We start from the raw sequence: 23772 nt of genomic DNA, 5'->3' as shown, positions 1-23772 counted from the left end.
GAGAAAACAAATCTTAGGAGCAATCCCACAGCCAAAGGCAGCTCCTCAACAAAGCAACAGCTGGACTTCCCAGCGGCCACCGCAGAAGGCAGGAAACGGTGGAACAGCACCGTTAGCGCGCTGGCGCTATTGTCCTGGAACGCACACCCTCAAAGGCGACCGAGAATAAGGGAGGAACAACGGACACACTTCCAGAGAACCCAAAACAGAGACGGCCAGTATTAGCACTTCACTAAAGGAAATTAAAAGCAAAGATCAGCAAACTTTTTCTGTAAAGGACCAGACAGTAAACATTTTAGGCCTCGCAGGAGATAAACCCTGTCACAACTACTCCACCACCGTAACGTGAAAAGAGACAAAGACAACATGAGAACAAATGGGCGAATCAACACACCGCAGCCTGTGGGCTGGGTCCAGCCTGTTGCCTGCTTCTGCGAGGAGCAGCTGGTGAACCCCCCTCTCCGCAGATGAACTTCCAGCAGAGGGAAAGTGATTTGGAGTATAGGGTCTCATCCGAGAGATCAGTAAACGTGTAATTCTAAACAAGTGTCTACTAGAGATGATAAATGAATTCAGCAAAGTAACAGGACACAAAATTAGTATTCAGAAATCAGTTGCATTTTTATATGCCAATAATGGACCAACAGAAAGGGAAATTAAGAAAACAATCTGATTCACAACTGCTTCGAAAAGAATAAAATACCTAGGAATAAACCTAATCAAGGATGTAAACAAATGTTATTGATTTGTACATCCATCTCCTGTGGGGTTACAAAAAAATTAAGATACAGCTGAAGCATCATTTACATACACACATATACATATATGTCACATAAACATGTGACAAGGGAAGCATTGAAGTTAATGGGTTATGAGTCTTACACGCAGGAGAGGAAAATACTAGCTAAGCGTTGGTAGATTTTCTAGTGTAAGCACTAAAAAAACAATCAACTTCAAAATGTAAGGTGGAGAGGGATGTGAAAAAACAAAAGGCAACTGTAAGACAATAAAAAATAGACATTGCTCTCTGCCCCCAGGTCCTGACACAGGCTCCCGAAGCCCCAGCACTTCCTGGGTGACAGGAGTGTCTTCTGTTGTAATGGGGCAGCTCGGGGTGGACACCTGGATGGCGCCAGGTCGGGGCTGGCCACCAGGAAGAACGAGCCTTGGGGAGAAGCTGGGAATCTGTGGCCCCACCCCCATACCTCGAGAAGGGAGAGGGGCCGAACCCGGGAGACGGATCGTGCCTTGGTGATGAAGCCCCATAAAGTCCCAGGAGCACAGGCTCGGGAAGCTCCCGGGTCGCTGAGCGTGCGGGGGTGGTGGGGTAGTGATGCTCCCACACGCCTTCCCCATCTCCTCCGTCGACATGTTCGCCTGGGTCCTTGAGTGGTAAATGGTGAGTGAACTTGAATCCTATAATTTGCTCTAGCCAATTAACGAACCTCAGGAGGGCTCGCGAGGACCTCTGATCCATGGCTGCTCAGTCAGAAGCACAGGTGACAACCTGAATCGAAGCTGGCACCTGAAGCAGGGCAGCCTTGTGGGACTGAGCCCGCCGCCCCCCGTGTGATCTGACGCTCTCTCCAGGTAGACAGTGTCAGAACAGAGTTACACTGCTGGACGCCCAGCTGGCATCAGACAACTGCTTGCTATGGGCTAAAACCCCCACACACTGGCGACCGGAGTGTCAGAAGCACGAGTGTGGGCGTGCTGTGAGTAGTGAAGGACACACACAGAAGGAAGGAACAGTAGGTTTTCCTAAAGCAGCAAGCAAGGAGGAAAAAGAAAACAGAAAGAATGGAACAAATACAAATACAAATGAAGCAAAAATTGACAGAACTAAAGTCAAAGTCATGCTGTGAGACTTCACATACCTTTCTCAGTAATGGATAGCTTGTTTGAATACGACAATGGATAACTCTGACCTAGCAGACATATACAAAAGACCACACCCAACAACTTCAAATTTTATGTTTTCTGTCACATCTAGGGCATTTACCAAAATTTTATCCCAATATATTTGAAAGTTGAGAAGAAATGGATAAATCTCTACACTAATATGCCTAATGTGACTCAAGGAGAAATATAAAACTGAATATCCCTACTACCACTAAAGGAATTGAAATCACTAGCTAAACAATCTTCCAAAATGAAAAAGCCAAGTTTTCACCATCGTATATTCAAAAAATAAATAATTTAGATCTTAACCTGATCCAAACTGAAGAATAAAATGTTTATGAATAAATTTAACAAAAGAATTACAAAAGTAATCACCTAAAAACTAAGAAATTAGACACAATCTAAATAAATGGAAAGACATCCACGTTCACGGACCGGAAGACTTAACACTGTTAAGGTGGCAACACCCCCAAACTGACCCACAGGTCCCATACAACCCCCGTCAGAATCCCAGCTAACTTCTTCGTAGAAACGGACAGGCCAGTCCTGAAAGGCATAGGGAATTGCGAGGGCTAGCCCAAACGATCTTTAAACAGGAGAACGCTGCTGGAGGACTCACACCTCCCAATTTCAAAAGTTACTACAAAGCCACCGTAATCAAAGCATGTGGTACTGATGTAAGGATGGACGTGCAGATGGGTGAAACAGAATGGAGAGTCCGGAAATAAACCCACGTGTCTAGCCGACTGACTTTGACAAGGTTGCCAAGACCACTCAATGGGGAACCGGTTCTTCAACGGTGCTTAAATAACTGGATACCCACATACAGAAGGAAAAGTTGAACCCACACCTCACTCTGTATACAAGAACTGACTCCAAATGGATCAAAGATCTAAATGTAAAAATGAAGACTGTGAAACTCTTACAAAACATAGGCATAAATCTTTGTGACCTTGGATTTGGCAGTGGAATGCTAGATGACGCCCAAAGCACAAGCAACAACAGAAATATTGGCAAAGGCCACATAACAGTCATTCCATTGAGACTGGACTCACTGACAAGGAACAGTTACTGTCAAACGATGGGCGTAGATGACATTCCAAACATACAGCAGCAAAGCTGACCCACATGAACTGGAACGATGAGCCCAGGGAGGGGACAAGTCCCTGCCCTGGGGTCTGCGTGCTGTGCAAACTCCCACCCACACAGCTTTGAATCTAGCGGCATCACTGAGGGACTTGCAAGAGAACCACACCCTAGAAAGTGATCCTAGTAACTGGTAAATGGTAACACCACAACCACAAAGAAAATACAGTGTATGTAAAAGGCACACAGTGTATGTAAAAGGCATACAGGGCCCTAGTGAAAACCATTATGTGACTTTTTAAAAAACTAAATATTACTGAGTATTGGCTTAAGACATGCTGTGGGGGGGGGGGGTATTTAAAAAAGCATAGCAAACAGCGGACCTGCGAACCAGGCGATCGCGGTTCGATTCCCAGTCAGGGCACACGCCTGGGTTGCAGGCCACTTCCCTGCAGGCCAACTCCCAGCAGGGGACGCACGAAAGGCAACCATACATTGATGTTTCTCTCCCTCTCTCCTTCCCTTCCCCTCTAAAGATAAATAAATAAAATATTAAAAAAAAAAAAAGCATAGCAAACAGTCTCTGGCCCTAAAGGCACTTGAAGCACTGCTGGAAAGAAAACTCTTTATCACACAAAAAGTATCTAACAGTAGAAACAAAATCACACAACGGCAAACACAAATCAGTTGACATCAGCCACACAGATAATACTTACAATGCTCAGACTTAGGGAAGAAAAAGGAAATCATTATCATCTAAGATGGTCAGGGGCAGCTTTACAAACAATCTCAAAGGTCCGCTACAACATAAAGAGACTGGAGGGGAAGGCTGGCGCTCACACACACTGTCCGCACATAGACCTGCGAATGAGTAAGAAAAATCACAGGAGCCCAAGAGCCTGGCCGGGTCAGGAAGGAGAGAACTAGTTCGACTGGCACTTCATCCAGCTGTGCCTAAAGCATTACATTAACCCCATACAACAAATGACTGGATGTGGATGTTAAAAGATTTTCCTGCTTGACTTACTGTAAATATTCAATAGAAAGCAAACACAATTGGCATGAAGACAGCTTCAGATATTTTAAATCAAACAGATGCCTCTTTTCATAACCAATAAACTATGCCCAGTATTTTTAATAGAAACACAAGCCTGTAGCTATCCATAAACAAACATGAACATACAAATGTTAACGCCCGTAATCCCAGGTCTGTGGGAGCCCTTGTTTCTTCGCTCCTTTCCTATACATTCCAAGTAGGATTTTTTTTTAAGGCAGGAAACAGTTTTTTTTAGGTACGACTTTTATAATTCAAAAACATTTATTTTAAAAGCACACATATCAATACCCATAACTGTATGGAATATCATCAGAAAAAATCTAAGAAACTGGTAACAGTGGAAAACTGAAAAGTTGGGGAACGTATCAGTAAAAGGGTCAGAAAAAGGTACTTTTCATTTCATCCCTTTCTGTACCTCTTGAATTCAGTACCACATTTGTTCATCTATTTAAAAACAAATCGTTTTTGAAAAACCACAATGATGTGAAATATGACAGACATTTAAATTTCCCCTATTGACCATACTCTTCATTAACTACTAATGTATATAGAAAGTACTGACAGCTGTGAACTATAAATCTTTTCCTCTAGCCTCAGTGAGATCTGTCAAGACTGCAGTATTAACTGAAAGAATACATCGTTAGGAGACAAACGAGGGTCTCGTCAGGGAGACTTTACCAGATCAGTGTTCCAGGGACGTCCCCGGGCACGTGCACACGGTCGCCCGAGTGCTGACTGCGCAGCCCCCCCGTGATGCCTGCAGCTCACTGCAAAAGGGCGCCAGACCCTGCACCTTCCTTGTGCTACCCCCATCTGCCTCCCAGGTTGGCTTCGCATCCCTTGTGGCCAGGATGTGCCCCGAGTGGGGACTGAGTCCTCATGAGGCCATCTGCTAGAAACGCGCTCTGTTCCCTGTCCTGCCTCCTTTCTTGGAGCCATGTCAACTTGCTACTGCGCCCGCATGAGTGATCAGGGCAACCAGAAACCCACTCCTCGATGACAAAGTGAAGTAACACAGCACGGTGTCTTTTCACAGCATGATCAGCAGGAATCAGAGAGCCCCTTGCTGGATTGTTGGGGACACATGAATACAAACATGATCTTTATTATTTTTTTAAGATTTTATTTATTTATCTTCAGAGGGGAAGGGAAGGAGAGAGGGAGAGAAATACCAATGTCTGGTTGCCTCTCGTGCATCCCTTGCTGGGAACTGGCCTGCAACCCAGGCATGTGCCCTGACTGGGAACTGAACCGCTGGTTCGCAGGCCCGCGCTCAGTCCACTGAGCTACACCAGCCAGGGCCAAGCGTGATCTTTAAAGAAGGAAGTCACACAGGCACTTGCATGGATTTTAATTAGGATAAAGGGTTTTTAAAAGTGTTTAGCAGAATTATACTTTATGGGTCAAACATGTACCCATGAATTAATTCATCAGGTTTCCTAGTTTGTTTGTTTAACTTTGTTCCATTCTATGAAATATAAATATTAAATGCTTATAAAATACACTTCATTTGAAATGCTTTAAATACAAAACGCACAAACCAAACACAAAACAATGCATTATGGTTTCATGAATACAATTATAAAACCCGGAAATGAAGACTTAACAGCATCAAATAAGTAGACCGTGCTCTCCAAAGGCCTGCTCAGCCGGGGACACTCCAACCAGAGGAGAAGCGCAGGCTTTGTGATTAGTGTCATTCTTTCAGCTGCGCTGCATGACATAAAAAACACGCTTTCAAATCCTACCAGTGACATTAAATAAGTTGCTTTCTAACCCGGGTCAAAAAATAACACGAAGTCTTCCAAGTACTTCAGTTACTAGGAAAGAGTGACTTTCCAGTTGGCAGTGTGACCTTTAAAACATGCCAAGACTGCAAATCACGAGTAGCAACGTGGGGCTGCCCGTAACGCCGTGTATTTCTTACCACGGATCTGCTACTAAGCTGGCTCAGCGACGAGTGTACATGTCGCAATTCTTAAAAGAATCTCACATAAAGTCCAAGAGCAAGCATATTCGACAGAAGAACTAAACTGTGTGTTTTTGTTTCATAAAAAAAAAAAAGCAAATCAATAAAACAGTTAAGCCAGATTTTTAACCGAAAATCCATTTTTAAAAGTATCACAGCTGTATTCGTCTTCCTTTTCAGCTGAAAGGGTGAAGCACAATAGCCACAACTTTGTTGCAGACTAAAATCCAACAGGTGATCCCGACACCACCTAAAAATGAAGAAATCCAACATAAGAAAGCACTCCCCGAGTTCTGCCCACACTCCCTGCCTCTGCTGCCTTTAACTGAGCGGAATTAAGAGTAGTTCCACTATCTTTGGGCAGTGCTGGGCTAAGGCCAAGTTTGTATTTTGTGGGTTACACTTCCTTCACAGGGCTGCCTTCTTTACTAGGCAGGAATTACCCAATGAGCACTGGTTCCAATTCCTCCTCCCTGCCCGAGAAATGTGCTTTATTACTTATGATATTAACAGGCTGTAAGACCCCTCTGAGACCATTTCATTTTCCTTTCTCAAAAAACCTTTATAAATGAAGCGTGTTTACCCACACCATTCCTGTCCCACTGGTAAACGAGAGGCAGGAAGATAGGCTGCAGGAGTGGCCAGTGGCCCACTGGCTGCCTGGAAGGGTGGCCCCCTGCCCCTGGCACTGCCCCCAAGGCCGAGTGGTGAGTAAACGGGGTGGGGGTGGGGATTGGGAGAGGGTGTGGCTAATTTGGGAACCTTTGAAACCATCACTGCAGTAATTCACCCCCAGCATCACAAGTCACAGCCAAAGATCGGCTAACAAGGACATGGGCAGCGGCATTATTCTTGGGAGAAGAAATCAGGCTCTCAACAAATATCCTTTCGCAGGGAACTCGGTAAATTATGACACATCCACAAAAAGAACAACTATTCAGAATTTCTTAATAGATGGAAGTGTACTGATATGGGGGAAGGCTTACAATATACAGTAATAAGGGACAAAAAATCGGACACCTGTAACTACACATGGGTGGGCAAAAGTAGGTGTACAGTTGTTCATACGGAAAAATATATGATACAAGAATAAATAATAATACAAGAATAAATAAAATACAAGAATAAACTGTGTTTCACATACTCACAACTGTAAGCCTACTTTTGCCTACCCCTGTATAAAAAAAAATAGAAAAAAATCTTTTTTTATTGGTCTTATATTTGTAGTCACTCCACAACGACACATACTACTTTTAACATCCAAAAGAAATTATCTTTCAAAATGAAATACCGAGAGCCATAAATGCTCTCGCCATGCACAGGAGCTGACCAGAGGTCACAGAATCTGGGAGCGGACTTAGGGCTTGACTGAACGAGCTCCTAGACTGCAGGCGTTGGGCTTAGACTCCAGAAGCAGACGTGAGCTGATTCTGGCTCTGTGATTTAACACTCTGGTGACACCAGACAAGTGACCCCTCTTAGGCCTCCACTTCCTCGCTGCAACCTTGCGAGGCTGAGACCAAAGCACTGCTCCCTGGTGAAATGGATGATGTGGACGAAGTCAGGCTGCCTTAATCTTCCACCACACACCTCCTCATATGTCTCTCCATATTCTTCCACTGTGTTTTCCAGAAAACTCTTACCTGCTACTCTAGTGGGAAATGCTACCAGGCGGTCTAGCGGAGTTATCCATTTACTCGGCACCACGGCCACAGGAACAGAATAATACTTCCAAATGAGGGAGACCATCAGGGCAGCCTGCAAAGACACTGCTGGTGGGTGGACATGATCTGCCAGTCATGCAACCAGTCATCACAGAAAGATGAGGAAATATGGAAACAAACTAAGGAAACTCTCCAATCGACGCCCTCAAGCCCTGTCAATCCAGTCTTTGTAGCCAACGGCTACCGATCACATATACAGTTGACTCCTGAACAACACAGGAGTTAGGGGCACCAACCCCACAGTCAAAACTCACAGTGTAGCCCTGGCTGGTGTAGCTCAGTGGACTGAGCGCAGGCCGGTTTCCAGCGGGGGACACATGAGAGGCAACCACACACTGATATCTCTCTCCTTCTCTCCTTCCCTTCCCCTCTAAAGATAAATGAATGAAGTTAAAAAAAAAAACCTCCCAGTGTAACTTCTGACTTGCCCAAAATGTAAGCACTAGTAGCCTACTGTTGACTGGAAGCCTTACCAATAACATAAACAACATATATGTTATATTGTGTTCTTACAATAAAGTGAGCTGAAGAAACATTATTAAGAAAATCATGCCCTGGCTGGTGTAGCTCAGTGGATTGAGCGTGGGCCTGCAAACCACACGATCACGGTTCGATTCCCAGTCAGGGCACATGCCTGGGCTGCTGGCCAGTTCCCAGCGGGGGACACATGAGAGGCAACCACACATTGATATTTCTCTCCCTCTCTCCTTCCCTTCCCCTCTGTCTGAAAATAAATAAATAAAATATTTTTTTTAAAAAAGAAAATCATAAGAGAAAATACATGCATATACTTTATGCATTCATGACATACCTTTTTCTCAACATTTTTGATATTTCTAGGCTACAAGGGTTTTTTGAAGATTTTATTTATTTATTTTTAGAGCGAGAGGAAGGGAGGGAAAAGGAGAAGAAAGGAAGGAAGGAAGAAACATTAATGTGAGAGATTGGTTGGTTGCCTCTCCTATGTGCCCCAATCAGGACCTGGCCTTCAATCCAGGCATGTGCCCTGACTGGAAATCGAACCAGCAACCTTTTGGTTTACAGGACAACGCCCAACTGTGCCATACCAGTCAGGGCTTTTTTGGTCAAATTGTCTGAAATCTCCAAAAATTTTTCCAATATATGTATTTTTTCAAAATCCACATATAAGTGGACCTGTGTAGTTCAAGCCCATGTTGTTCAAGGGTCCACTGTACACACTGTTAAATTAGCTGATAAATTAACCAAGGTCTCCCACAACACAGGTGTTCTTTTCACATTGACTATCTCCTTCAAGTAGCCAAGCTGTGATAAATACACCTCATCAGTGACAAATGTGACCTTACGCATCAAAGACCCCACCCACAGTCCAGTGCTGGCATCCACGTGCACGGGACCCACCGTCAGCGTTCACAGTGGGTGGAGAAGCAGTGTGTCCCCTCCTTCCGTTCCCTAGAAGCATTCCCTCAATACCCACTCAAATGAGGAGACCTAAAAGAGGGCCTCCAACTCCATTCCAGTCCCTGAGAAACCCCTGTCACATGAGTTACAGTGCCTCGGGACCAGTGCACCTGGTACTTCCTACACCCCATACCTAGCAGTTCCGGCCCAGAGAAAGGCTTTCTCTTAGTCTAACTCACAAACCCACATGCTGTTCAGAGGGACGTGCTAGCCGCACAGCAGAGCAGCCGAAGGTGGAAAAACCTGAACTCCCAGACCTGGATTCCAGGGGCTGAATGGTTCTGGAACAAAGTCCATCACCAACTTGAATGATCCCAGTGGCACAAGAGGACACTTACTTGCAGTATGTAGAAAGCAACACTCATAACCCACTTTATCTTGGCCAACTGAGCTGTCCGTGATTTCACTGAAAGGAAAAACAGGATGAAACAATTACATCAGTCCTAAAAGGGAAGAAAATATTCAAGTACACAGAAATGTTATTTCCTCACAAAATATTTTCTAATTACATATGTAAATATAAAATAGAATGTCTTAAGTCAGCCTTAAAGCTATTCACCTAAATCAGAAATTCTTTTTACAACATACTTAGCAAGAGGACTAAATATTCTCCCCTGATTCCCCGTCTACACTGTACACTAGCCCACTCAGGGAGTCTCGTCTGCCTCGGGCCTGGGCAGGCCCCTCTGTGTGTTTTACTAGCCATGGAGACGGCTCCCTCACTGTGCACACGCTCAGCACACAACCTGCCCCGTGAAAACCATCTTCATCACAGCAGACTGTTAGGGACAGTAGCAAATGCAAAAATGAGTAAGACCTGAGCCCTAGCCCAAGTCTGCTCTCAGAGAAGGAGGCACTTTGAGACCGTGGAACAAGAAAGCTCCTGAGAGTCCACTTGGTGATTTTTTTCTAGGCTTCTCTCAGAAAAGTGTTGAATATGAAAATGATAACCCAACACACTGGCTCTAAAGAAATTCTAGGAGTCTCCTGGATGTTTGTGTGTTTGGAAAGCAAAGGTTCGCCAGCAAGCAAAGAAAAAGTAATTATTATTGGGTTTCTTCTAGACAACTTAAAAGTTTACATCAACATTTAGAACATCCAGGAATCAGTGCATATATTCTACAAATCTTTACAGAGACTTCTCTACGAATTGGCTCTTATGAAGCTTTCCAAACCACAGCTGAGAACAGTACCATGAGTTTTGAGCTTATCTGTCATCTTGTTGATCTTTCTCTCCAGCCTGGCGTATCTGGCGAACTCGTCCATCATGTTGACAGTGGAGAGCTCTTGCTTCATGTCCTGGATCTCTGCTCTCATCTGAGCCTCCTGCTCTGCACCCTTCTGCAGCACCCTGGACATCTGGTGGAGAGGACAGCTGGCGTCAGAGCCTTCCCACTGGGGGTAACAGTCCCCCTCCCCTCCTGCACCACCCTACCTGCTGCCCCCCTCAACTGGACAAGCCGCCCTTTACCTAAATAGCCAGCCTCTGCTGCCTCGTCCTGGTCCTGCTTCCTAAAACCACAAAAACTCGCTCCCATTTGAATCACTATTCACATTACATTTTTTTCTTTTGCAGACATGCCAATGGGTTGCTACGGTACAAATGTACGAATCTTTCACTATAACTGTAAAATTGTAATTATAAAATAAAAACTGTTTCCAGAGCTGAATAACCCCAGAGCTGTCATTCAAGTATACAGGCCTTGCTTCTTCTTCCCTCCCTGAAGAATTCAGTCCTAAATTAGGTAGGCAGAGCAGGAAGGGGGTAAGAGTGCCAGCGATAAGGATGCAGAGCTCTAGTACAGTGAGGAGGCCCTTCTCGTACAGGGACACTTGTTGTGTCTGGCGAGGAAGGAGGGGCAGGAGGGCGGTCAGAGCCGAGCGCAGTGATACGGGGCTCTCCAAGAAAGGGCAGCCTGACACGGAGTCAGGTCCTGAGCAGAGTGAGGGTCGCATGTGCGTTAAGAGGAGGGTACCCAGTCCAACACGGTATCAGAGCCCAAGTGGGGCAGGAGGGCATCCACCCTCGGGAAGGGGTGGGGGTGGGAGAGTAATTATAAGGGATTTATCAAATAAACTGAAAATGAGAATAACAGGAGTAACTTTTCGCGCCGCCAGGCCTGACGCGCCTGCGCAGTATGTGCGGCTCGCTAAAACCCTCACCCCCACCCTCCACCGTGGCAGTTCTGGGGCGCCTGCGCAGTGCATGCTGCACATGGAGCCCCTCCCAGCCCTCTGCCACGCCAGTCCTGGGGCGCCTGCGCAGTGTGCCTCCTACACTCCACAGAACGCTGCCCAGATAGACAGCCCTTATTCCCACCCCCACCCCCCTCCACCCAGGCCTCCTTTGACTAAAAAAGTCCTGGATTGCCTACGAAATGATCAAGGCTCTGTCATCCGTGTGTCCTGAGACCAGCCTAAAGGGAAAGAAGAAAGACCTCTCGGGAAAATTCCAAGTCAACACCAGGGACTGGGGTGTCCTTACCCAAGCACGCACCACACCCCGGTATTTGGCTGAAATCCTCTCCAGGGATATTGCAAGATTTAGCTGGGCAGAGGATTCCCGGTTCTAGTATCCTCAAGGGCCTCAGGCCCAGAGCCCAGCCCGCTGCCCAGCCGGGGGTGGGGGCGCAGGGGGACGGTGCAGGCCTCCCTTGCTTCCGGCTGGACAGAAAACGTCAGAAGCACTGGGAGAAGGTCGCAGTCTGAAGTACAGGGGGTGGCTCCTCCCCATGAACCCTTTTTCTTAGGGAGGCTTTCTACTTGGGCCTGCAGCCCGGTGCACCACCTCTATCGGTACTGAAGGAGAAGCATTTTACCTCCAAGGAACCAAGGCATTCCTCACAGGTTTTCACCAACCCTCAGCACAAACCCTGTGCGCAGGCACAACAGACCACGTTATTACTCGTCCCTGTTTTGAACACCAACAATGGGCGCTGTACTCTGCCTTACATAATTTATTTGACCCTGGCTAATAAGCCCGACAAAGAGTGCTTCAGCCACGGGGGGCAGGTTTAAGAAAGCTAACTGGTGTGAAGTTAGAAAGCATCTACAGCCCGTAAGAAGAAACACAGGATGTGACACTGGTCCAAGGTCAAATGCAATCCTCTTTCGTCATGAACAGCCACACTCACAAGGCACAAGAGCCCCCATGTCTAGACTGTAGCCATAACCTCTTGTGACTGTCTAACCTCTTGTAGGCTTGGTGAAGGAGACTGAGATGATGACAGATCTTATTTCTAGCTCCTAGCAAACTCCAAAGACAGACTCCAGCTTCGCTTTTGGCTAGTGAGAAATTACCAACAACGCAGAGGGGGATATAAAGCATAGCCTCTGAGCAGTGAGATTAGTTGCAAGCGGCTCCAACATGAAGTGAAATGGGATGGGGTACATAGGAAAATGGAGGTGATGCTGCAAGAAAGATGGAGAGGAAACAAATGAAATGGAAGACAAGACTGTAAATCATATATTAGTCGCCAGTACATATAAAGAACTCCTAATTCAGGGGGCAGGGAAATAGCCCCTCACCGCTGCTGTGGGCCTACAGAGGGTGCCCTTCCCCTGGGGGCCAGCTCTTAGTGCCTAATTTAAAAATGGGCAAAGAACTTGAATACATATTTCTCTGAAGAACAAATGGCTAAGAGGAACATGATATGATGTTCCACATCACTAATCATTAGGAACAATGCAAATGAAAACCACAATGATATACCACTTTGCATCTAGTAGGATGGCTATTATCAAAGCGACAACCTAAAGTGACAAGTGTTGGAGAATGTGGAGAAATTGCAACTCTTGTGCAAAGCAAAGCTGGTAAGAAGTCAATGGTACAGCTGCTGTGAAAAATAGTATGTTAGTTTCTCAAAAAAATTAAATATGAAATTACCCTATGATCCAGCAATTCCACTTCCAAGTAGTTACCAAAAAAAGTGAAAACATACTTGCACAGATATCTGTATACCAATGCTCTAAAAGGGGTGTCAAACCTGTGGGCCATGGGCTGCATGCAGCCCAGGATGGCTGTAAATACAGCCCAACAATAAAATGGTAAATTTACTTAAAACACTGGGACTGTTTTGTGATTACATGTCACAATGTATTTAAAGTGTGGCCCAAATCAACTCTTCTTCTTCCAGCATGGCCCAGGGATGCCAAAAGATTGGACATGCCTGCTAGAGTCTAGTCTATTCACAAGAGCCAAAAGGTGCCCAAATGTCCATCGAAAGATGAACAGGTAAACAAAATGTAGTACATACACACAAAGGACCTAATATTCAGCCCTAAAGAAGGAATGCAGTCCAAACACGTGCTACAACCAGAGTGAACCCTAAAGACATTTTGCTAAGTGAAATGAGCCAGTGACAAAAGGACCAACGCCATGATTCCACTCATATGAGGTACAGTAGTCAAATTCATAGAGCCAGCAAGTGGAATGGAGACTTTCTTGCAGAGTAAATAAAAACTTTACTGCCAAGAGGAAGGATGGGGAGTTAGTGTTCAGCGATGCAGAGTTTCAGTTTAGGAAGATGAGAACTTTCTGGAGATGGATGGTGGTGGCAGCTGCCCAATGAGATGAATGTACTTAATGCCACTAACCTGTGCACTTAAAAGGGGTTAAAATGGCAAATTTTAGATATACATAAAATTTTTACAAAAGAAGATGGCCAGGAGCAGGCTCTTCGATGGTCTTTTATGCAATTCTAAATGAAAGGATAAAGTCACCGCCATTTGCTGAGCAGGCCTGTGACCCTGTTTAACACGTAACTGCCATTTTACTCTTCTGAGCTTCTGTCCCCAGGGCTGAAAACGACTGGAAAGTAATGTGACTAACCTACAGCCACAGGCAGAAGATAACACTGAAAAAAACTGCAGTCTCTCTTTACAAAGCCCTCAATAGCCCAAGGGCCACACAATAGCAAACGCCACTCTTTTTAAATACAATCATACTCCAATAAAAGCTCAAAGCCCCCACCCCTGTGCTGGTGTATCTCTCCACACCAGGCCCCTGTCCTTTCTTGCAGAGTAAATAAAATCTTTACTCTCTACACTTTCTTCTCTTTGTAAATTCTTTTACAGCCCGCATCACCGACCAGCCTAACACTAAGGACTTGGGACATCATCTTAAAGACTAGGCAGCACCAGGAAAGATTCTGAAGGGGGAGATGCAGGCCTAAGAGAAGTCTCTATGCCTCAGAACAATAGGTGTTGTAAGGCCCTAGAACAGAGCTTTGCACCAAAAGGCACTCAATGAACACTGATAGAACAAAACATAAAGAAGTAGAAATCCTGCCTAGTCTTAAATAACCACCACCACCAGGAATTTATATCAGGAGAGAAAAGCAGGGAGAACTGAGTTGCCCAGAATGCTGCTGCAATCCAGGCACCCAATCTCTGAGGTCTCCATCTGAGTCAGACAGCCTCTCATTTACATTGTGGGCACGCAGAGGATGTTCTACCTGGGGGAACAGCTCCCTGTGTTTCTCGCCCTCCCCCCTCCCACACACCCCTACCTTTCCAATCAAATTTGCCAGGGACCCCCTATTCATGCTCCAGTAGGCAGAGGAGCAGAACTATAAAAAATCACGAACCAAGGGTCAAACTTCCAATCCAACAGCCACTAGCTGCATGACTTTCTGAATCAGACTCCTTTGGGAAGTAAAGGAAGATGGGATGACACCCACCTCTCACCTCTCACCTCCAGTGTGACAGCTGGACACGAGGAAGTGTACTCTGGCCTTGGCAAAACGCCCTGCTGAGACAATGCTCCCCAGCGCCCATTGCCCTCTTGAGTGAAGTATCACATAATACTGGGATTCTCGGTCGTCATTGTCAACTACCTCGCCCCATCCCCCAGAGTGAAGGCTCTGCACCCTAAGATCCGTCTCCTCGGGACCTGCCACAGCTACTCCCCGCGAGAAAGGCCGAGGCCTCCAGCAAACACTGGACACCGAGCTGTTCCAGGCACTGTCCCCCTATGGGCTGCGGGATGCCTCCAGAGACCAAGAAATAACAGAAACGAGCTTGCATTACAGCGGGGCACGATGAACTCCCACTCCCCAAAAAGTGGCCAAGTGTTACCAGATATTTCTTTCTTATCTTTTATTTATATTCATCTACGCATGTATGCATGTATTTCTTAAAACAGAGAAGGTCTCAACCAAGACATTTCTGGGGGCCCAATGCAGCCCTCACGCAGCCGGTTCAAGACCCTTGCCAGGCCACTTACGAAGGAGGAGAAAGACGGGAGGAGGATCCTGAGGACATTGCACCCAAACACAAAGCTGAGTACCAGCAGCCACGCCCAGCGGTCGGCCTCCGCAGCGTTCATTCCTGACTCTCCCAGACGCACGGGCTCCACTACCAAAGCTCCATGGGGACCACGCCCGCACTAGCGCTCACGCCTGCGCAGTGAGGCCTAGCCCGAGGAGCCAACAAGGAAGTGGGCGGTCTTTTCCAGTCGGTCCCGGCCAACGCTTCCTCCTTGGCCTTCCGGGCTTCCGTAGCCTTCCTTTACCGGTTTCCACTACTCCCGCGTGACCTGTTTTCCAAACTCTGGTGATTAGGCCAGTACTGTCCCTAATTTGTGTGTATTTGCAAATCGCCCGTGTTATTATGTAATTAATACTTTAGTTAAATTGACTCACTTTTATTTAAACTAAATCTCGGTGGACCTTTACACTTTGCCCCAGCTGTGGGGCTCTGGAGCGCCAGCCTGCGAACCGGAGGGTCACCAGGACGATTCCAGCACGTGCCTGGGTTGTGAGCCCAGTAGAGGCTCACAAGAGGCACCATACATTGATGTTTCTCTCCCTCCCTCCCTTCTCCTCTCTAAAAATAAATAAAATATTTTTAAAAGTTTAAAAAAAAATAAATGAAATAAAAATAAACCTTTCCAGCTCTGGCCAGTGTGACTCAGTTGATTTGAGTGTCCTTCAATAAGAAAAAGATTGTGGGTTCATGATACCCTATCAGGACACATGCCTGGGTTATGAGCTCATTCCCTAGTCCAGGTGTGTAAGGGAGGCAACCAACTGATACTTCTCTCTCACACCAATGTTTGTCTCTTGTCCTCTCTGCCTGTAAAAGCAATTAAAATATGCCCTCTGGTGAGGATTAAAAATAAAGTAAACCTTTCTAGAAAGAGAAAACTACGATGATTGTAGTAGCAGATATTTGTAAAAGCAAATGTTTTGTAAATATATGTAAAATGTATTTTTACATGTCAAAACTAAACACTACAAAAATTCTAACAATTTCCAAAACTGCACACCTGAAAAATAAATATTAATTAAAAAGCACTGTTTACAGTGAGCTTGTAATAAACTAGTTAACCTACATTTAGCTGGAGATGAGGTATCACAGCAAAATAATCCCAATTCACATGTATATGTAGCACATAAAAGATATCTAGCTACTTCTGCTGTGGTTGGAGTCAGAGAACGAAAACCTAATTGAAATGAATCACAGAACTATGGTTCTACACATTTCTGTTTCAAAAAAACATCTGAAGTGGAGCTACTTAATAGTGGTCAATTCTTTCCATGAAAACACATCTTGGCTGGTAGATGATGCCGAGCTGACCGCAACAAAAGACAGGCTTGGAGCCTGCCTCCTCTCCACAGCCCTCCGCTCCAGCTGGACCATTCATGGCTGCAGCCTGGCTACTGACTTCTCTACTCACTAGAGATTTAGAATTTATAGGGAGAAACAACCTCATGGAAAGTGATGGCAGCTTCTCTGTTTCTGCCTTCCAGGTTAAACAGGAGTTTCAGCTGTTCCCCACCTCCACCACATACCCCACCCCACTACTGCATACCCACAGGAGGAGTACCACCAGATCCTTATGAGGCAAGGATTTGACTTCCACAAAAATAAAAAAATAAAAATAAAAATAAACACCGGAGAAAAGTCCCTGACTGTGCAGCACTGATCTGGCCCTCAGGTGCAACCCAGCTTGAATAACGCAGCGCTCTCCTATTGCTTCACTGGGTGTCTCAAAAAGCACTCACAGTGGAAGGCTGAATTCTTCCACTCACATGTGGAAAGAAAATATAAAGCCAAGGTGTCTCAATAGGACTCAGTCTGGATCTAGTAACCAGAGATGTGCTCAGAACTGAATGAGTTACCCTGGCCATCATGGCTCAGGCAGTTGGAGCATCGTCCTGTTACCAAAGGATTGAGGGTTTGAGTCCCAGTCGGGGCACATACCTAGGTTGCGGGCTTGATCCCAGGTCTGTGCATATGATTCCTGATCTGGATGGTTAAGGGAGGCAACCAACTGATGCTTCTCTCCCTCCCTCTCTCTTTAAAATAATGAAAATATGTTCTCGGGTGAGGATGTAAGAGAGAGAGGGAGAGAGAGAATTGAGAGACTTATGGTCTGTTACTGAGGGCAGCCAACACAGAGTGGATTCTTTTCAAGAGAGACACACCCAGAGGCAGCACTGAAATACAAGGTGAAACAAGATGGCCTCAGCTATTCCCAAAACTATAAAATCAGGGTGAAAAAACAGAAGAAACAATTTAGTGGGAACTGAATTTACCTATCCTTTGCTTTGCCCACTTGATTTTACCAAGTACAAATGAGGAGGAGGAGGAAGAGGAGTGTTGAGCCAAAGAGCAGACTAACCACCTTTCGGAGTGAATTAAGTAAAATCTGCAGTGTTTGTTTCGGTGAGTGGAAAATCAGGCAGCTGCCTGGAGTGCACAAATGTTATAGCCTTCGTATCGCTCATTAGCTGTCACTGGATCTGTCCTATATGTTGGCAGCCTGTTTGAGGACCCAGGACAGCTAACATGGAATGAAGTTTGAGGGTCTCTTGGAAAATCGTGTTCTAGCATAGCTGAATATTCAAGCATTTCTTTAGTGGGCACACGTGTGCATTGTATGTGTGTATGTGTGAGGAGCTAGTCAGAAAGAAAAATGCAATGTCATTTCAACTATTTTGCTTTGCTTTTTAACTTGTTAAAAATATGCAAAAATTTTAAATTCAAATGTTAAATTATCAGGCAGCACTATTAATTTTGCTAGATAGTTGTCGAACACTCAGAATATACTAAATGCCTCTGGATTGCACCCTTAAAATGGTTAACTGCATGTTATGTAAATTTAATTTTTTAATTGCCAGAACCAAATAACCTTTAAAGTATTTTTATTTCAGTCTCTGTTATGCTAAGCCTTCTGGATATGCAAAATTCAGTAGTTTCAAAATTAATCTTATTGTTATGAGTGCAACTGATTTCATTTAAATCTCAAATTTTGCCCTGGCTGGTATGGCTCAGTGGATTGAGCGCTGGCCTGTGAATCAAAGGGTCACCAATTTGGTTCCCAGTCAGGGCACATGCCTGAATTGCCAGCCAGGTCCCCTGTAGGCAGGGGGTGGGGGGCGAGCAAGAGGCAACCACACATTGATGTTTCTCTCCCTCTCTCTCTCCCTTGTCCTCTAAAAATAAGTAAATAAATATTTTTTAAAATAAAAATAAACTTCCAATTTTTACAAGCTCTGTACCATGTCCAGAAATTTACTTCTAAGATTTTATTTTTAGAGAAAGGGGAAGGGAGAGAGAAAGAGAAAAACATCAATGTTCGAGAGAAACATGATGGGTTGCCTCTCACAGCCCGACCACAGAACAAACCTGCAGCCCAGGACACATGTGTCCTGACACAGAAAAAAATGGCAACCTTTCACTTTGAGGGACAATGCCCAACCAACCAAGCCACAGAGGTTGGGGTCAGAAATTTACCTATCACTAGCTTTTTAAAGAAATTATTTCATATAAAGAAGTTGCAAAAAATAAAAATGGTGTCAAGAACACCCAACACCCTTTATTTAGATTCATCTACTTTAACATTGTAGCCCGTTCACTCTGTCGTGTTTCCTCCCCCTCATTCAGGGTATCATTGAGAATGTCCTCCTATAGAATCAGTAATTTGTCAACCTCAGCAATGTTAACAGTGACTCGACATTTCTTTCCAGCTGCCATTTTTGTTCCAGTTTTGACAGTTGACTGAACAACGTCCTTTGTGGCATTTTTCCCTCCAGTACAAGATCCAGTCTAGGGTCAGGCATGGCATTTAATTGACATGTCTCTTCGGCCTCCTTTAATCTGGACCATTTCCATAGTCTTCGTTTTTTATCACATTGATCATTTTGAAGATGCATTTTCTCTAAAAATAATATAAATAAAAACTTTTAAAGAAACTGTTGGCCTATTTCCCAAAGTGGTTTACCATTTTACATTCTAACAGGGTTTGAATCCAGTTCCTCCATATCCTATCCAATGTAAGTCTCTTACATTTTTGTCACTCTAACAGGTAAATAGTGATATCTCACTAGACTTTTATCCTATATGTATATTGCCCTAATGAGTACTGATATTGAGTGGGCCTTCATGTGCTTATCATTCTTATGTCTTCCTTGATGAAGTATCTGTTCAAATATTTTGCCCTCTCTTTTACTGAGTTACCCTCTTAGAACTAGATAGAGTTTTGAGTTCATTCTGGATACAAGTCCTTTATCTGGTATATGGTTTGCAAATATTTTCTCCCAGTCTGTGGCTTGTCTTTTCATTCTCTTAAAAATGTCCTTTGAGAACCCTGGCTGGTGTAGCTCAGTGGATTGAGAGCGGGCCTGTGAACCAGACGATCGCGGTTCAATTCCCAGTCAGGGCACATACCTGGGTTGCAGGCCAGTTCCCAGCAGGGGATGCATGAGAAGCAACCATACATTGATGTTTCTCTTCCTTTCTCCTTCCCTTCCTCTCTAAAGATAAATAAATAAAATATTTTTTAAAAAATTACCTTTGAGCTCTGGCTGGTATGATTCAGTGGACTGAGTGACAGCCTGTGAACCAGAAGATAATTGGATGGATTTCCAGTCAGAGCACATGCCTGGTTTGTGGACCAGGTCCCCAGTTGGGGGCAAGTGAGAGTCAACCAGTCAATGTATCTCTCACACATTGATGTTTCTTTCCCCCTCTTTCTCCCTCCCTTCCCCTCTCAGATGAAATATTTTTTAAAAATACTTAAGGTAGCCCTGGCTGGTGTAGCTCAGTGGATTGAGCGTGGGCCTGTGAACCACACCATTGAGGTTTGATTCCCAGTCAGGGCACATGCCTGGGTTGCGGGCCAGTTACCAGCAGGGGACTCATGAGAGGCAACCACACATTGATATTTCTCTCCTTCTCTCTCCTTCTCTTTCCCTCTAAAGATAAATAAATAAAATATTAAAAAAAAATACTTAAGGACTTCCAGCCAAGATGGAGGCATAGGCAGACACACTGTGCCTCCTCACACAACCAAAAGAAAGACAACAACAAATTTTAAAACAAAAAACAATCAGAACTCACAGAAAATTGAACTGTATGGAAGTCCAGCAACCAAGAAGTTAAAGAAGAAACATTCATCCAGACCAGTAGGAGGGGCTCATGGCAAGGTAGCTGCTGGAGGACTGGGGTGGGCAAGGCAGCAGCCAGCAGAGCAGGCAGTCCCACATTCACGTGCAGATAAACTGGGAGGAAGAAGTGGGGAGCAAGACAGACCATGCAATCCAGAGTTCCAGCACAGGAAAATAAAACCTCAAAACCTCTGACTGAAAAAATCTGTAGGGTTGCAGGGGGGGGAGAAACTCCCAGCCTCACAGGAGAGTTTGTTGGAGACACCCACAGGGTCTTGGAACATACTCAAACCCGCTCACCAGGGAATCAGCACCAGAAGGGCCCAATTTGCTTGTGGGTAGCAGAGGAAGCAACTGAAAGCCAGCAGAGAGCGGAGCAGGCCACATTGTTCCCTTTTGGACCCCTACCCCACATACAGTGCCACAACACAGAGACCTGAGTTGTCCCATCCTGGTGAATAACAACACAGGTATACTGAGACAAAAAAAAAATGTGGCCCAAATGAAAGAATGGACCAAAACTCCAGAAAAATACAACTAAGTGAGGAAGATGCACAGTTCAAAATACTGGTAATCAGGATGCTCACAGAATTGGTTGAGTATGGTCACAAAATAGAGGAAAAAGTGAAAGCTATAAAGAGTGAAATAAAGGAAAATGTACAGGGATCCAACAATGAAGGGAAGGAAACCAGGACTCAAATCAACAGTTTAGACCAGAAGGAATAAGTAAACATTCAACCAGAACAGAATGAAGAAACAAGAATTCAAAAAAATGAGGAGAGGCTTAGGAACCTCCAGGACAATTTTAAAAACATTCCAACATATGAATCATAGAGGTGCCAGAAAAAGAAGAGGAAGAGCAAGAAACTGAAAACTTATTTGAAAACATAATGAATGAGAACTTCTCAGTCTGGCAAAGGAAATAGACTTCCAGGAAGTCCAAGAAGCTCAGAGAGTCCCAAAGAATTTGGACCCAAAGAAGCACACACCAAGGCACATCATAATTACATTAGTCAAGATTAAAGATAAGGAGAGAATCTTAAAAGCAGCAAGAGAAAAGGAGACAGTTACCTACAAAGGAGTTCCTATTAGACTATCAGCTGATTTCTCAAAAGAAACCTTATAGGCAAGAAGGCACTGGAAAGAAGTATTTGAACTTATGAAAGGCAAGGACCTACATCCAAGATTGCTCTAACCAGCAAAGCTATCATTTAGAATTAAAGGGCAGATTAAGTACTTCCCAGATAAGGACAAGTTAAAGGAGTTCATCATCACCAAGCCCTTAATATATGGACTGTTAAAGGGACTTATCTAAGAAAAATAAGATCAAAACTGTGAACAGTAAAATAACAACAAACTCACAACTATTGACGACCGAACCTAAAACAAGCAAACCAACATCTGGAACAGGAACGGAATCACAGAAATGGAGATCACCTGGAGGGTTATCAACAGGGGAATGGTAGGGGCAGATATGGGGAGAACATGCAGGGAACAAGTAGCATAAATGGTAGGTAGAAAATAGACAGGGGAAGGTTAAGAATAATATAGGAAATATAGAAGCCAAAGAACTTACATGTACAACCCATGGACATGAACTAAAGGGGGGAAATGTGGGTGTGAGGGAGTGTGCAAGGCAGAGGGGAATAACGGGGAGAAATGGGACAACTGTAATAGCATAATCAATAAAATATATATTTTTAAAAAGTATTTAAGACAGACACATATGTTTATCTAGGTAACCACCTGTTTCCTAGGTCCAAGCTCGGATGATGGGATGATGGGTTTATGGGTACTCGGTCAATTGTTAGTATATCATGTAAAATAAAAGAGTGTTATGCATGAAATAATGATGGTATATGCACCATTTAAAACTTTTTTCCAAAAATGTGATATGAGATTCTATTAAATATGGGGGCCTGAGCTAAAGTGGGGGTTGAGCCTGTGACAGTTAATGAATGATTTCATATACTTTATTCTTTTCATTTCACATCCATGGAAAAATGGATTTGATAGATTAATGGATCTGTATTAGAAATTTCCAAAGGAAAAAAGGGCACAAATGCAGCCTTCTGATCCCACTGCCTCTCGCACACCATGAACTTACTAGCATCACACAGGAAGTTTTACAAGTTCACCAAAATAATGAGGGTAGACAACACAAGCACACAAGTAAAACAGACTAGTATACGAGTCTAAAATCACTCACTTCTCTTAGTCCTATTGACGGCGAGAAGAACTTTACTGGTCACCAAACAGGACAGGTGCATTTTGATGACGAAAAAAAAATTTTAGATCAAACTTAAATTCATGGTATTTCACAGACAGTGTTAGACTGAGCCGATGGCATAGGCTGGCACCACTAAAAGGGGCAAAGGGCATTTTACAACATGAAATATGATCAATACTAGCCATAGAAAGGTGTTGCAAAATCATGTGACAATCAAGACCATAAGTCACAAAATGAAACTGGATTATACTTAGGCTCAATAAGCAATAAAAATATGTAAGGCTTATGTTTTTATTTTTGTCTTAAAGACTTTATTTAATTTATTTTTTAGAGAGAGGGAGAGGGAGGGGGAAAGCGAGGGAAACATTAATGTGTGGTTGCCTCTTGCACGCATCCCCTACTGGGGACCTGGGCCGACACCCAGGCATGTGCCCTGACTGGGAATCAGACTGGGGACCCTTTGGTTCACAGGATGACACTCAATCCACTGAGCAACACCAGCCAGGGCTGTTTTTCTACGTGAGCTATATCTGGTGTCTCTGAACAGCAAGGAAAATCTGTTCCAGAAAGGAAAATCTGTTTTAACTATACTAAAATGTCACATTCTATCCCTTTTTCCCTGTTTTGTCCTTAAAGAAAATAACACTAACATGAATTCTACATAAATTACAATTACAATGCTTTTGAGAAAGGATTCAGAAAGAAATCTTTCTTTTTAATTTGAAAAATGTAAAAAAAACACTAACTTTTTTTCCTGCCTGTTATTCTGGCCAACACTCCAAACCACAGTTGTGAGGCAACATCTAACCAAAGTTGAGATACCTTCCTCCTGTCTCTTTATGAACGGGCCATCCCTCAAACCACGTCAGCTGAACTCATCCATGCCATTGCCTCTGCTTTTAGAGTTCACACAAGCCAAGGAAACAAAATTCTTTCACGTTGTAACAGGGTGCAGCCAAGCGAGGGTG

The 23772-nt window shown here is 44.3% G+C and overlaps 1 protein-coding gene across 2 annotated transcripts; it reads right to left on the bottom strand.

Annotated features, from left to right (window-relative positions):
* Positions 1-6101: 6101 nt before the first annotated feature.
* Positions 6102-22913, bottom strand: GET1 (guided entry of tail-anchored proteins factor 1). 2 transcript variants are annotated; one of them, XM_037042976.1, is made up of 5 exons: positions 22784-22913; positions 10372-10537; positions 9517-9584; positions 7658-7772; positions 6102-6264 (listed from the first exon to the last, which is right to left on the bottom strand). In XM_037042976.1, exons 2-5 carry the CDS (start codon positions 10535-10537, stop codon positions 6191-6193), a joined length of 423 nt encoding a protein of 140 aa, XP_036898871.1. In that variant the 5' UTR covers positions 22784-22913; the 3' UTR covers positions 6102-6190. The 2 variants fall into 2 exon arrangements, with proteins under 2 accessions (XP_036898871.1, XP_036898870.1); XM_037042975.1 differs by lacking the exon at positions 22784-22913 and adding an exon at positions 15405-15589.
* Between the last annotated feature and the right edge of the window lie 859 nt (positions 22914-23772).

The sequence above is a fragment of the Sturnira hondurensis genome, unplaced genomic scaffold (genome assembly GCF_014824575.4).
Source record: "Sturnira hondurensis isolate 20B ecotype Veracruz unplaced genomic scaffold, ASM1482457v3 Scaffold0003874, whole genome shotgun sequence".
NCBI classification, from domain to species: Eukaryota; Metazoa; Chordata; class Mammalia; order Chiroptera; family Phyllostomidae; genus Sturnira; species Sturnira hondurensis.
Note: the sequence above shows the minus strand (reverse complement) of the source record. Positions and strands in the feature narration are given on the sequence as shown.

What these genes read in the sequence shown, in the direction of transcription:
- GET1 (XM_037042975.1), bottom strand. Translation starts at nt 15,506, where the DNA reads ATGAACGCTGCGGAGGCCGACCGCTGGGCGTGGCTGCTGGTACTCAGC. An exon ending in TTGCTTTCTACATACTGCAA is followed by an intron (nt 7,773 to 9,516) that starts GTAAGTGTCCTC and finishes GTGTCTTTGCAG; the next exon opens with GCTGCCCTGATGGTCTCCCT. An exon ending in ATTTCCCACTAGAGTAGCAG is followed by an intron (nt 6,265 to 7,657) that starts GTAAGAGTTTTC and finishes CTTCATTTTTAG; the next exon opens with GTGGTGTCGGGATCACCTGT.